At 31.2% G+C, this 14,579-nt stretch overlaps 3 protein-coding genes, 1 long non-coding RNA gene and 1 other non-coding gene across 21 annotated transcripts in view; 2 read left to right on the forward strand and 3 right to left on the reverse strand.

The window, feature by feature from the left end:
* Positions 1-20: 20 nt before the first annotated feature.
* On the reverse strand, positions 21-1,476 carry LOC135266313 (uncharacterized). Its single transcript, XR_010334267.1, has 3 exons — positions 1,009-1,476; positions 532-948; positions 21-425 (listed from the first exon to the last, which is right to left on the reverse strand). It is a non-coding gene; the product is annotated as an uncharacterized LOC135266313 (long non-coding RNA).
* Positions 1,477-2,619: 1,143 nt separating this feature from the next.
* Positions 2,620-2,968, forward strand: LOC103312375 (uncharacterized protein). The gene has a single exon (XM_008192871.3). The coding sequence runs from the start codon at positions 2,726-2,728 to the stop codon at positions 2,966-2,968; it is 243 nt and encodes an 80-aa protein (XP_008191093.1). The 5' UTR covers positions 2,620-2,725.
* On the forward strand, positions 2,933-3,679 carry Ppcdc (Phosphopantothenoylcysteine decarboxylase). Its single transcript, XM_962369.3, has 3 exons — positions 2,933-3,068; positions 3,115-3,318; positions 3,368-3,679. The coding sequence occupies exons 1-3, from the start codon at positions 2,970-2,972 to the stop codon at positions 3,629-3,631; spliced, it is 567 nt and encodes a 188-aa protein (XP_967462.1). The 5' UTR covers positions 2,933-2,969; the 3' UTR covers positions 3,632-3,679.
* Positions 3,680-5,153: 1,474 nt separating this feature from the next.
* Positions 5,154-7,058, reverse strand: LOC103312382 (hypothetical protein). Of its 2 annotated transcripts, XR_010335544.1 has the most exons (4): positions 6,934-7,058; positions 6,463-6,884; positions 6,158-6,408; positions 5,154-5,234 (listed from the first exon to the last, which is right to left on the reverse strand). It is a non-coding gene; the product is annotated as a hypothetical protein (transcript). The 2 variants fall into 2 exon arrangements; XR_010335543.1 differs by lacking the exon at positions 5,154-5,234 and having other exon boundaries at positions 6,095-6,408.
* A 4,516-nt stretch (positions 7,059-11,574) lies between these two features.
* The window catches only part of LOC657306 (phosphatidylcholine:ceramide cholinephosphotransferase 1), a 57,151-nt gene continuing 54,146 nt past the window's right edge, over positions 11,575-14,579 (reverse strand). For all 16 annotated transcript variants that reach the window (XM_015984686.2, XM_015984687.2, XM_015984688.2 and 13 more), the window contains one exon: positions 11,575-12,717. In XM_015984686.2, coding sequence (XP_015840172.1) covers positions 12,568-12,717 — 150 coding nt within the window. In that variant the 3' untranslated portion in view covers positions 11,575-12,567. The remainder of the gene's footprint in view (positions 12,718-14,579) is intronic.

The following is a 14,579-nucleotide window of genomic DNA, read 5'->3' on the forward strand; positions in this document are numbered from 1 at the left end:
GAAAATCTTTTTTTTAGTGAATAACAAAATTATATTTAGTATTTAGACATATTCATATAAAATACAAAAACAAAACAAAAACTCTTATTTTAATAGTCAGTCACAAATCGCAAGTAATAAACGAAAAAAACAAACATGAACTGAAAAGCATTATTTCTCTTCTTTTGGTGCAGTTATTGCTTTAATAAGAGCATCCATTTTATCGGAAAATACATTCAACGATTGTCTACGTAAGGCTAATAGTTCTTCATGACGTTGTGTGCGTCTACTTTCTCGGGATTCCACATTCTTATTCATTGTATCTATAATTGTTTGCATCGGTGTTTTTTTACCTTTAATACTGCCGCTAATTCTACTTTTAACTTTTAATTGTTTGGGGGGCGTTGCCTCTTCAGGCAAATCTTGCTCCTCCACATCGGTGGGTACTAAAAAGCAGTAGTTAACAATTTAAATACAACTTTTACTGTAGTAACAAAATAAACACGCATTGTGTAGCCGTTATTATTTTAGCAGCAGTCAGCAGTAACTTACTGGTATCCCCTCGCGATGAGGAAGCGATCGCAATTGGTGATATAGAATGCTTTTTTCCCAAAAAATCATCCATGCTCTCGAAATATTCAAAATCCATTCGATCTTCCCCACTTCCTCTATTGCCCATATTATCTTTTTTTGTAGCATATCTACTTTTTAAATAGCGCCACTTGTCGTTGCATTGTACCGAAGTGTACATAAAACCCATTTCTTTCATTTTCGATGCAAGTTTTTTCCAAACCACTTCGTTTTTCTGGGTTGTTGAACGAAATTCCGGGTCCAACTCTTTCCGAAATGCAATTAGGTTGATAATTGCATTATGGCACCATTTGATTCTTTTATCAGCCGTTCTTTTATCTGAATTTGAAGTCGAAGCAGACCCAGCATCATTATTTTCCACAATGACAAGGCAGCCATCTGCGACAATAAGTACACAATTAGGTAGTACACTACCAACAAGACATTAAGCTGACTTACCTGCCTGCTGCTGAAACACCAAATAGCCTTCATCGGTTTTCAAAGGTTCACCGTTTTCAGTGAACACCTGTTTTAACTTTTCCTCACAGCTACTCATAGTTTTAATTTTATAATCTAATGTTTGGAATAGTTTGAACACTTTTATATTAGAATAAGTGACCGCAAAATAACAGTCATAGCCCATGAAAAAAGTTCTTGTATGCAAATTCAATTCAGAGCAGGTAGTGCAAAAACCGCAAAAACATCAACAAGGTGTCAAATGGTTGACAGCGTCAAACCAAATACGAATGCGCATGTCCGGTGAAAAACGCCGGACTTTTGAGCACGGCGATTCACGAACACTCTGGGTATATCACGCGACAATTTATGAACAGTCGCACAATTTGTGCACGTTCATTTGGACGGCTTTATGAACGACTATAGACCTAGAGTAGACTCAGAGTATCTTTATGAACGCACTCCTGCTATGTAAACGTAGTGAGAGAAATGTCAGATGACGCACACGCAAACGGAGCTGAGCGCTACCATATAAAATTATTTATGCACTTCAAAAAATTAATAGCTTATACAGGCTGTTCCGTTTACACCCCAAATTAAAAATGTATTGGAAGTCAGTTCTATAAAAATAATGATAGTCATCTGAAAATTTGTATACAACCTTAATCGCTACTAATCAATGAAAATATTTTCAAAATGGCAGCACGTCCGGTTATACCGGAAGTTGTTATCAACTTTGTTATTCTAAATGGAATGCTATGTTTGTTACTGCATTTTTGGGTAACTCGAGTTATTTTGAGGCAGTTTTTATCAGCTTTTTCTAAATTTAGTCGTTTTCAATACATATGTAGTTTTTTTTGAAAATTTTTGAATTGGTATTTTTGATTTTTTAGAGGTTTTCAAATTGTATTCGGACACTCAAAAATGAAAACCTAAGTATATCTTTCTTTCAGTGTGTTGGAAATTGGAAAAAAGAGCTGAAAAAAGTTTTTCAAATTCAAATTCAAGGAATTTATTTTGTTTTAAAGGAAAGGAAAGCAAAATTTTGAACAGAACTTATCGTTTAATATTAGTGAGAAATGTTTCTTTGTCAAACTGTGCAAAAATATCTGTGGCTATAGTAAGGAATTTCGGGCAATGTCAAAATAAACCAACGTAACTTGAAAATAATCACAGATAGGTATAGGAAATGCTCAGACAGATCGTTGCAAAATTTAATGTTCTTCCACTTAGTGAAATAAAAATTGTTATTTTTTTAAAGTGCATAAATTATTTATAACAGCCAATTTTGAGAGAAAATGCGACGTTGGCGTTTTTATAGTTTTGAAACAGCTAATAGTGCTAGTATTTTTTCACGTAGAATCTAATTATGCAAAAATATATAGGGTGTTCCATTAAAAAAAATAACTTTGGTTCACCACCCAGTTCTATAATAATAATGATGATAGTCATCTGAAAATTGCGCCGATTTTTTCAAATAAATAACAAAGCGTACAAATTTCAAAATACGAGGCATGCTTTAAAGGCGTATTTAAATGTCCCGCCAGTGGTTTTAGTTCCACCGCAGTTTGTTACGTGACGCTGCAGTTTAGAACTGATGTCGGTAAGGGCGGAATCCTTTCTATAAAGTGTCAAGTTGTCAAAATTATTGAGGTTAGATTTTTTGCAAATCCAATGAAAGACAAATTCAAGACGAATTAGCGAGTTTAAAGCTTGTTCAATGTCGTCTATGACATTTGGCCAAAAAACCTTCACGCCGACCCCTCCAGAGAAAGGAAGTTTTCCACTAGACCATGACGGTGTTTGCCGAAAATTGATGATAAATTACATGAAGTGTTTGAACGTAAACAACAACGACAATTCCGCTTGCAGAGTCGAGGCTCGCGACTACTTGGCTTGTCGTATGGAAAACAACCTAATGGCAAGGGAAGAGTGGAAGAAACTGGGCTTGGAATTGGAGTAAGATGGTCAATATTCTAATAGGTTGCACCGGCAGCGTGGCCACAATAAAGCTGCCACTTCTGGTTAATAGTTTGTTAGGCTTGCAGCATCTCCAAATTAAAGTACTGCCCAAATATTCCATTAAAAAAAATAAAAACCACGTTTTAGATTCGCATTGTAGTCACTGAACGCGCTAAACACTTCTTCGATCAGAAGGACATCCATCCTGATGCGGAAGTGTTCAGCGATTCTGACGAGTGGGCTGGGTGGACTAAAAGAGGGGATCCAGTGTTGCACATTGAATTGAGCAAATGGGCCGATGTTTTTGTTATTGCTCCTTTGGACGCAAACACGTTGGCTAAAATTGCAAACGTATTGAATAATTCATTAAGTAAATATTGTTTTCATTGTGTTTTTCTAGGGATTGTGTGATAATCTTTTAACTTGTACTGCTAGGGCTTGGGAACTGTCTAAGCCATTAATTTTTTGTCCCGCTATGAATACCAAAATGTTTCAACACCCGCTCACTGCAACTCAGATTAGTACGTTGATTTCGTGGGGTTATAAAGAAGTGCCTGTTATTGAAAAGACTCTAATGTGTGGGGACACTGGTGCTGGCGCTATGGCTGAAGTTGTCACCATTGTTGAAGTCATCCAAAGTTTTGCCCCCATCAAACATTACTAGTTTTTTTGTTCGTTAGTTTTAAATAAATAAATAAATTGATATGTTGCACTTTAGCATTTTATTACCCAATTAAAATATTGGAAAAAAGATAAATAACTCCCAACTTTTGTACTCTGCAATAAGTAAATAGTTTTTTTTTGCATTTGATAACCAAAGGTTTAAAAATTTTTCTTTTTTCTTCTAAAACTGTCAATCTCAAGGCCAGTATGTTTTTTTGACAGTGATGATTTTTTCAAATGAAATTTTATTTTTGAACGGTAATGGAAAGAAGTTTTTATAGTTTTTTATTTAATTTCGAAAAACAGCTTTAGTTTTTTATTCTCATTTTAATCGAGTAACTTTTGGAAGAAAACTATGCCTCTAATTAAATGAGACAATTTTATGTTAACTACTTTTGGTCAGAATTTTTGATTATTTATTACCTAACAAATAAGTAAATAAAAATTTTGACCAAGTTGTTTTAATTGCAAAATTTTTCCTCGATTACTAAAAAAATTGTCCAGAAGAGGATAATTAAGAAGTAAAAATGCTACAAAGCCTTTTTGAGTACATTAATTGCAATTTTTTTAAATTTTTGATAGATCCAATATCTGAAAAAGTAGCAAAAACAAAATAACAAAGTAAGTAACAAAAAAAGTAAAAAAGAACAAAAATGAAGACAGATTAGAAATTCTTAGGCAATTCTACGTCAAATGGGCATACTTTTGATACAATGTTTTGGTTATTGTGATCTTGATAATTTTTTTATTGGCTGATAAGTGATAAGTAAATGAAAATTTTGACCAAGTAGTTTTATTTGCACAATATTGACTCGATTGCTACAAAATTTTGCTCAGAAGAGGATATAAGTAAGTAGTAAAAAGGGCAAAAATCCTGTAACAAGTAGATCAATTTCAATTTTTTTAATTTTTGGTAGACTGGAAAAATTAATATCAGCCATATTTCGTCCAGTATTTCAAAAAATAAGAAACGTAGAGCAAAAATAAAGACAGATTTGGAATCCTCAGAAAATTGCATGTCAAATAGGCATACTTTTGATCTAAGTGTTTTATTATTGTGCTCTTGATGATTTTTTTTTTGACAGATAAGAAAATAAAAATGTTGTCCAAGTTGTTTTATTCGGTTTATTTGCACAACATTGATTCAGTTGCCACAAAATTTTGTTTAGAAGTATAATTAACCATTAAAACTACAACTCGTTCTACAAGTAGACAATTTCTATTTTTTTTTTATTTTTGGTAGATTGGAAAAATTAATATCAGCCATATTTCGTCCAGTATTTCAAAAAATAAGAAACGTAGAGCAGAAATAAAGACAGATTTGGAATCCCTAGAAAATTCCATGTCAAATAGGCATACTTTTGATCTAAGTGTTTTATTATTGTGCTCTTGATGATTTTTTTTGACGGATAAGAAAATAAGAATGTTGTCCAAGTTGTTTTATTCGGTTTATTTGTACAACATTGACTCAGTTGCCACAAAATTTTGCTCAAAAGTATAATTAACCAGTAAAACTACAATTCATTCTACAAGTAGAACAATTTCTATTTTTTTAATTTCTGGTAGATTGGAAAAATTAAAATTGCCGATATTTCGTCCATTACCTAGAAAAATAAAAAATAGAACAAAAATGAGGACAGATTTGGAAACCTCAGACAATTTTACGTCAAATAGTCATACTTTTGACATAAATTTTTGGTTATTATGAGCTTGATGACTTTTATTGGGAGATAAGAAAATAAAAACTTTGACCAAGTTGGTTCATTTGGTTTATTTGAACAGTAGTGACGCGATAGCCACACAGTTTGGCTCAAAAATAAATATAATTAAGTGGCAAAAGGACTATAAGTCGTTTTACGAGTAGATACATTTGAATTTTTTTTATTTTTGGTAGACTGGAAAAATTAAAATCGACTATATTTTGCCAATATCTCAAAAAGTGAGAAACGTAGAAGAAAAATGAAGACAGGTTTGGAATCCAGACAATTTTACGCATACTACTGGCCCTAATTTTTAGTTATTATAATGTGATCTTGATGATTAGTTAATTGGCAGATAAGTAGATAAAATTTTTGACCAAGCAGTTTTATTCGGATTATAATTTGCACAAATTTGCCTCACGAGTTAAAAAATAAAATAGTTAAAAGTGCCAGAAGTCGTTTTAGATTAATTTCTATATTTCAATTTTTGGTAGGTAGGTAGGATTAGAAAAATTAAAATCCCTAAAAGTAAAAATTGTAGAATCAGATTTGGAATCTTCAGACAGTTTTACGTGAAATAGGAAAAACAAGAATTAGAATACTTTCAATTTCACTTTGATATGGCGAAAAGTTTCCTATAAAGGTTGAAACTAACGTTATATTCAAAAATTATTCTTGCCTTTTTCAAATCTTGTAGAAAATTTCAATACTTTATTTACATAAAAAGTTACAAACTTTCTAATGCAGGTCGGAAAATAATCACCTTGTAGTGTATAAATATGTATATAAATAAATAAATAGTACATATAATAATAATTAATAAATACCATAGCCTCCTTGATGGAGAGAGATTTTCCATCTCTCTGTGCGAACAATTTCCATCAAGGAGGCCACAATTAATACTACAGCATTGTAAAGTTAAGTTTTTTTAATACTGATTAATTATTTATGTCCTAGGTGGTATCATACGGCGGAGTATTTTCGTTTTCTTGTAAAGGCGTTCATTCCGTTCACTTTGGCTCAAAAAAAATTGTTCATCGTCAGAATCCAGTTCCACGTCTTCACCCTCTTTGAACCTCTAATAGTAATGATAAAAAATAGAAAAAAAAAAAAACTTAAAAATCACACAAACCTGGAACTTGTCCACCCGATATTGTTCCTCCTTCTGTGTCCACAACACCAGTAGTTCGTAAATTTTGAGTAAAGTTGCGAGGATATTTTCATCATCAATTTCAAAAAAGTTGCGACTATAAAACAAACTGTATATTTTCCATTTGAAATTGGCTGGGAGTGAGTCCCGTTTTAGCCTCCAGTGTCTGCCTGCGTACTTCAGAGAGACGTAAAATCTGACATTTTGATTGACAAAATTTGTGACTGATGCCGGATGGAAAGAAAATTTGATTTTCGAGTGTCGGAATGTGTGGAACTTGAGGCCTGTTAACCTGAAGATGTCAAGTTCGGATTCGGCAAACTGTCCAAATGTTTTTTGCCTTCCCAAACTGTTTGCGTGTTCAAGCTGGGCTAGTTTTCTCCGTTTTGCTTGCAACGCCTTTTCTACGAGAAAAAAACAAAAGATTAGGTGAAGGTCACAGTATTAATTTACCAATTCTTTCATCTTCACTGTAAGTCGTTGCGTAATACGACGAGGAATCGCTATCCATGTAGAAAGTTGGTTAAAATGTGTATCAATACAAAACTTTTGCGTTTTGTTGATTTGTCCTTCAAGAGTCGTACAGCGACAGAAAAAAGTAATGACGCATTTTGTTACCCAGTGTCTGCTAAATGCTTTCGTGCAAATATTTCCAATATTATTGTGAATTTATTTGGTCAAGGTCGACGATTTTAAAGCGGTCGTCCTTTAAATACAAAGTGTTCGGTCCAGCTCCCGTCTTCTGTAGCTTCTGTAGGACACATTTCAGGAAAATATTTTTGACTAAACAGAGTGTCCCAAAAAATATGACGTCATAATATATTTTTTTAATGGCATGCTATTATTTTTTGTGGTCGTTATGATACCTTTTACCTTCTTACATGTCCCTAAAAACTTGTCCAAATCAGTTCAGGGATTATTGTAAAAAAATAAAAACCAAAAAATCTGTTTTACACCTTTAGTTTTAAGAATTAGTAAAAAATAGAAGCAGTGGTTTTTTGATGACATTATTACCAGGTACGTGTTAAACAAGGTCCAACAGATTTATTAATTAAGTTAGGTTGAATTACTACAGGGTGTTTATAATTTATTTTCAAACTTTTAAAACTGACTAATAATAAAAAGTCAAACATGGTTAAGGTTTTTGGGAAATAACTCCGAAAGTGTTAGGATACGCAACATGGTTGTGATAACAAAAATGTTGTTTTTTTAATTCCGCATCGAATGATATCAAAATAACGAGGGTTGGAGTCATCTTCGATTTTTATTCATTAAATTTGTTAATAAAATAGCAGCAAAAACAAATTTTTTGTAAATAACTACGAATGTTTTAAAATTTACGTTAGGATTGTAATAAGAAAAAATGTTTGTTTTTTAATTCTGCATCGAATGATATAAAAATATACAGGGGTTGCCATTTGAAATAAGCAAAATAAAAAGCTCCAAAGTTTAAAAAGTTTGAAAATAAATTATAAACACTCTGTAGTAACACAAATCAATGAAACTTACTTAATGAGTCTGTTAAACCTTGTTTAACACTTATGTAGCAATAACGTTGCCAAAAAATTTTTTTTTAATTCTTAAAACCAAAAGTGTATAACCAATATTTTGGTTTTAATTCTTTTTAACAGTAACCCCTGGACCGATTTGAAAAAAACTTTAGGGACATATAAGAAGCTAAAAAGGTATCATAATGAGCACTGTTTCTATTTTTTTTTAATTCTTAAAACCAAAAGTGTATAACCAATTTTTTTGGTTTTAATTTTTTTTAACAGTAACCTCTGAACCAATTTGAAAAAAAAAACTTTAGGGACATGTAAGAAGCTAAAAAGGTATCATAATGAGCACCGTTTCTATTTTTTTTAATTCTTAAAACCAAAAGCGTATAACCAATTTTTTTGGTTTTAATTTTTTTTAACAGTAATCCCTGAACCGATTTGAAAAAAAACTTTAGGGACATGTAAGAAGCTAAAAAGGTATCATAATGAGCACCGTTTCTATTTTTTTTTTAATTCTTAAAACCAAAAGTGTATAACCAATTTTTTTGGTTTTAATTTTTTTAAACAGTAATCCCTGAACCGATTTGAAAAAAAACTTTAGGGACATGTAAGAAGCTAAAAAGGTATCATAATGAGCACCGTTTCTATTTTTTTTTTTAATTCTTAAAACTAAAAGTGTATAACCAATTTTTTTGGTTTTAATTCTTTTTAACAGTAATCTCTGAACCGATTTGAAAAAAACTTTAGGGACATGTAAGAAGCTAAAAAGGTATCATAATGAGCACCGTTTCTATTTTTTTTTAATTCTTAAAACCAAAAGTGTATAACCAATTTTTTTGGTTTTAATTTTTTTTAACAGTAATCCCTGAACCGATTTGAAAAAAAACTTTAGGGACATGTAAGAAGCTAAAAAGGTATCATAATGAGCACCGTTTCTATTTTTTTTTAATTCTTAAAACTAAAAGTGTATAACCAATTTTTTTGGTTTTAATTCTTTTTAACAGTAATCCCTGAACCGATTTGAAAAAAACTTTAGGGACATGTAAGAAGCTAAAAAGGTATCATAATGAGCACCGTTTCTATTTTTTTTTTATTCTTAAAACTAAAAGCGTATAACCAATTTTTTTGGTTTTAATTTTTTTTAACAGTAATCCCTGAACCGATTTGAAAAAAAACTTTAGGGACATGTAAGAAGCTAAAAAGGTATCATAATGAGCACAAAAAATAATAGCATGCCATTTAAAAAAATTTGATTATTATGACGTCATACCAATTTTGGGACACTGTATAATCAAAAATATTTTCCTGAAATGTATCCTACAGTACAAATAACATCTACAAAATATCAAAACTCCAACTTTAATAATAACGGAGCTACAGAAGACGGGAGCTAGGCTGGACCACCCTGTATAATTGGAAGGTAAGACATTCTGTTTGATCTGATAGAAGGTAAATAAGTTGAATTATTACGAAAAATTGGTATTATTTCAAACACAAAGTTATCTCCAGAAGAGTGAAAGAACATGTGAATAAATTCTTTAAATTTTTAAAATTATTTTTGCTCTTTTACTTTTATTAAAGTGCTTCACGAGTAAAAGACAAAATTTAGTTTCTAGTGTTATTGTTCTTTCAAACAAGTATAGACATTTAAGATTTAATTAAGAAATTCATTATTTCATTTTCTTGAAGTCAACACTTGTTATCTATTACAAACACTATTAGAATTTTGTTATTCATTTCATTTCAAATGAAAAGCAATTATCGAATACTCAATTCCACAACACTAATTATTCTGTTAATTGCATTTTTGTGTTTTTTATTTTTATGAATTTGAGGTAAGTATTACCACTAGATAAAATATTACCCTAAATTAATTGGAATTATTATTTATTAGCCTTTGTATTTGCACAAAGGAGCAAAAACGTATTAGGCTAAAAAATTCAAGCAGAAGAAGTGAGATTATTTCAGTTGGTTTTTCAACACAGAAGGTCAACAATGTCTTTTACTACAACTGTCATAGTTTTCGCTGAAGAATTCGTTGAAAAAACCGTTACAGCGAGTCAAAGAAAAATACAATAAAAAACCATCTTTACTTGAGATTCATAATTTTGTGCTTCCCAGATAACCGTTGGTGTTAACAGAAGAGAGAGGGATAAAACTGCGTATGGCCGATTATTGATTTAAACAGAATTGAATTTTGGACCATAGGAGAAAGAATAAGATTCATTAGAGCGTTGGGAGATTTGGATCCTTTGTAATAATTGTCTAACAGTCTTTCTTAAAAGATATAAAGAAAATTCTTATCAACTAACTTTCTATAGCATAGGTGAATACTTAAATTAGACCTTCCTTATTTGACATGTGCAAACCTGTATGGTATTCGCATTAATAAAGATATGTTATGTTATGTTAACAGTACTTTTCATTTTGTTGTTTTACGCCCGATATTTCACTAAAAATATTCTGGTTACCAATTTATTTCTTGGTTTGGCTTATTTCAGTGCTCGGTTATGATTTACCCAAGGTTAAAACCTTTACCGAAGGAAATGTGTCTGGTTAGTGGTTACCAACTTTTTTCAGAGTTAGTCCTACTCATCCGCAGTTTTTGTTTTTTTAACATTATTTTTTTTTGAGATTACATGCCATTTTGCCACTTTCTACGACTAATGACACGGTTATTACTTTATACGAAGTATGAATGCTGTAGATGTCTATTGCATTTTAAGGAACAATAAAAAAAATCATCAAGAAATCGAAAACAGATTCCTACTTTTCAACGCTTGCGCATTTAAAATCCTAGCGCACGGTGTTGCCAAAAAGCTGGGAATTTAACCCAATTTTCACTAAAGCACTGAAATGCCGGAGAATTTGATTTTGTATCTATTTTTATATTAGGATTTCTTATTTGATAGATTTCAAGTTATTCTAACTTTTTGTTGCCATATTTTTTTATTTATGTTAATTTTTATAATATAATAGATAAGCACTACTGTCAATAAAATATTATTATTATTACATTGGGAAATTCAATAAAACAGCAAAAAATATGGACAAGTTTTTCAAACCTGAATTTTTTCAAATTAAATTCACTTATTCTAAACAAAATCATCGTTTTTCAAATGCAGTTTCAAAATGTGGGGTTTGTTTTTTTTCAAAATTTGAAAACGCTGAAGTAAAGACCTAAGTTTTCTCTCCCGGATGTTTAAATATGAGTAATAGTAAAGTTACCAATTTTTTGAAAAGAACATGCAAATTCAAAAAAATAGGTATACGGAAGTGGTACAAACTCTCTTGAAATAACTCAGGTAATTTAAAAACACAATAAACTGCTTCCTAATAAGTTACAACTTGTACATACACATAACTGAACCGCTTGTGTATAATTATTACAAAATAATCAAAATACGTACAAAGTTTTAGTAAAAAAACTCGAAACGATATTTCACGTATTTATAATTTAATTTTCAATGTGTTTTTTACGCCAGAGTTGTTCAAACTACATACATTTTATTGCGGTTTTTCTGGAACATAACATATTAATAATAAAATAAGGTGTCTCTGTCGACGCAAAGTGGAGTCAAAATAAAAGAAAATGAATAAAATATCAGTTTATTTCAACAATGTATAATATGAAACCAACATTGATATAGTATTCTTTGCAACTACAAACCATCACAACTGTGAGATAAAAATTATTTAGACCTAAAACTAAATTAATGGTAGAAATTTAGTTTCAATGGTTACCTTCAAATAACGAACTCAAAACAGCGACAACATAATCATACAAAAAATACAATAACTCAGATTTGAACATCTCAAGAGGTTATTTTAGGCAAGAGAGTGACACTCTAAAATATTATATTCACAGATCTAAAAGCTTACAATATATTTCTTTACCTACATAAGGTGAAGTTGCGTCCAACTTCTATCACAAAGAAACACCAATTCCTTGATAGATATTAATACCGTGAATGAGTGTTGTCATTAACTGAACATGTGAGTATAAAACGACCGAGATTCTGATAAAATTCACTTGAAAATATTCGTAAAAAATCGGAGATTCCTTCGCAAAGTCTGTAAATATGTAAGTGTAGTCTTCATTGTACACTCGTAACAAAATAGGTTCCTAGCTAACAATTTCATTTAAAAACACTGCATTCTACTGTTATTATCACAAATTAAAAATGGAACTTTGATTCAATCGAAAGATTTAATAAGAAAATTACATTAAAAAGTTTTTTCACTTTTCAGAGATTCTTACGTTACTTGGCACAATTTTGCTTTAATTTCGTTTCCTTATTAAATCGTGTGTTCTGCTCGCGGCAGTCCTAACTAAAATACAAAAGACGTTCCGAAAATGCAACTCAAAAAATACATCATGAACCCACCCTTGTAAAACCGTTTATGTCCTGCTGTTCCACTGAAATACACTGATGTAATAAAAATATCAGAAAGATCTAACAGTATGTATAGGTAAATAGATAAATATGTATAAAGAGCAAGTCAGTTTAAGGCGCTACACATTATTTTTATCACATATAATAAAATTTGATAAAGTTCTCCACCACTTTTTCAAACACACACTGCACTAACTATCCCGACTTTTCGAGTGAAACCGCCGAGGCCACGGCAGGGGCCAGTCGAACTGTCTCGGGATGGGACCTCCAACGTTCCCTTCGAAATACAGAAAGAAACAGTACCACCACTCGCGGCCCAACAAATTATTTGGCGAATGTTGCTGAAAAATCACAATCATTAACACAACAAGAAACTAAGACAAAAGTAAAACAAAGGTGACTAGTCCATCTAATAGAAAGGGATAAAAAAACGGGGCAAATTCTACAACGCTGCGAAAACGGAAAGTTGCAGGGGACTAAACTTTCTTCAAAAAATCTCTATCTTGAATGGTTTAGCTGTAAATTGCTCCTTCAGCAAGAATACAGACTGAACCAAAAGTAAAGCAAAAAAATCATATCTTTGTTATAAGCAGTGTGAGGAAATTTTATGGGGTGGCCATGAGGCCACAACCGATCAGCCGACTCGTCGTAGCGCTCTCGCGATGTTCATATTTATCGATAAAATGGTCCGTTACAGCGCGTGCATTGGCGTAGTTTACTTGGGGTTTGTACAATTAATGTTACCGGTCGCTTACAAAAATCTAATTAAAACATAAATATTATTGTTTTATTATAATTACGGAGTACCCAAGAAAAATTGTGGCAATAAAATAGTCGCTAATTTATTAAGACTGCGGTATATTTGTTGAGATTATTTTCTGAATGAATTTTAAAATAGTTGCTAATATCAGCTTCTGATTGGCTAGTTCAAACCCTGACAAGGCACTTAATTTGACATAATCGTTAAAAAATAACTTCATCATTTCCTTAATCTTACACGGACACCAATGAAGATGTTTAATACAGGGGAGCGTAAGTCACTATTACATTTTGAACATGTTGCGTTTTAATTCCAGTGGAAATTAAAATTAAAAACTAAATAAAAATATTTTAATCATTTTCTCTGAGAAATACGCTTGAATAACTGTGATTCTTTCTAAATTCTCGAAAACTGATTCCGTTTTGCGGTTAAAATATCTTTGAATTTCGAAAAAGATCTTTCTACATCACAGTTGGTTACTGGAGTAAATAAAAAGTTTGGTGCTAATGCAAAATATGTCGAAGGTGGTACATTATTCGCTATTTGTTTTAAAACTAGAAAATCGGGATTTCTAGTAACTGCGTCAATTTTTGCATTAAATTTATCTTGTAATGACCATTCTACAAATTTTAACTCTATCAGCATAGACTCAAATTTCTCAACTGTAATGGATAATTTTAAATTTTACGTTTCTAGAAATTTGATCGTAGTTGGAATATTTGAAAAATTGTTTTCAATAAAATTAAGTTGAGAAACTAAATTTGTGGTTAAAACTAAAGTTTTACATTGTTTAATGCTTTGTGCATCGTCGTTTAAAGCAATAAACAAATGATTTTAATTGATTAAAATTTTTAGAAATTTGCTTCTAACCAAGTACCCCAGCTTGTAACTACAATTGTTGATTCGTCAGAAACGTTACGATTTGTATATTTTTTTAAAAAGGACTTTAAAGAAGGATTATTTAGTTATCTACAAAATGTGCTCGAGGTGAAATCGCAGCGTATTTCCCTTTGAAACGTGGTGTGGTTGAAAACATTTCAAGGGCTAAAAATGGTAAATAATTAAAAAAATATTAATGTCACACCAAAGAATACTTTGAAATGAATTACAATTTCGTAATTTAATTCTACTGGGTCACTTTTATGCTTTTTAAATAAGTACATGAGATAAAAATGTTCTTTTGACTTTTTAGATATTATTAAAATTAACAGAGAGTTAGGGCGGTTAAAAGTAAAGGTATAATATTAATAGATAAGTAACATTAATTATTTTTTAATTATTTACGAATTACGATTTTTAGCTCTCGAAATGTTATCAAAGGCGATGAACACGCTTCAGAGGGAAATACAGTTCGGTTACACCTCAGGCGCATTTTGCAGTAATTTTAAATTGCAATAACTTGGTGAGTCTTACAGATAACGAAATGATTCTTGCACCAAAAAT

This window comes from Tribolium castaneum, chromosome 1 (genome assembly GCF_031307605.1).
Source record: "Tribolium castaneum strain GA2 chromosome 1, icTriCast1.1, whole genome shotgun sequence".
NCBI classification, from domain to species: Eukaryota; Metazoa; Arthropoda; class Insecta; order Coleoptera; family Tenebrionidae; genus Tribolium; species Tribolium castaneum.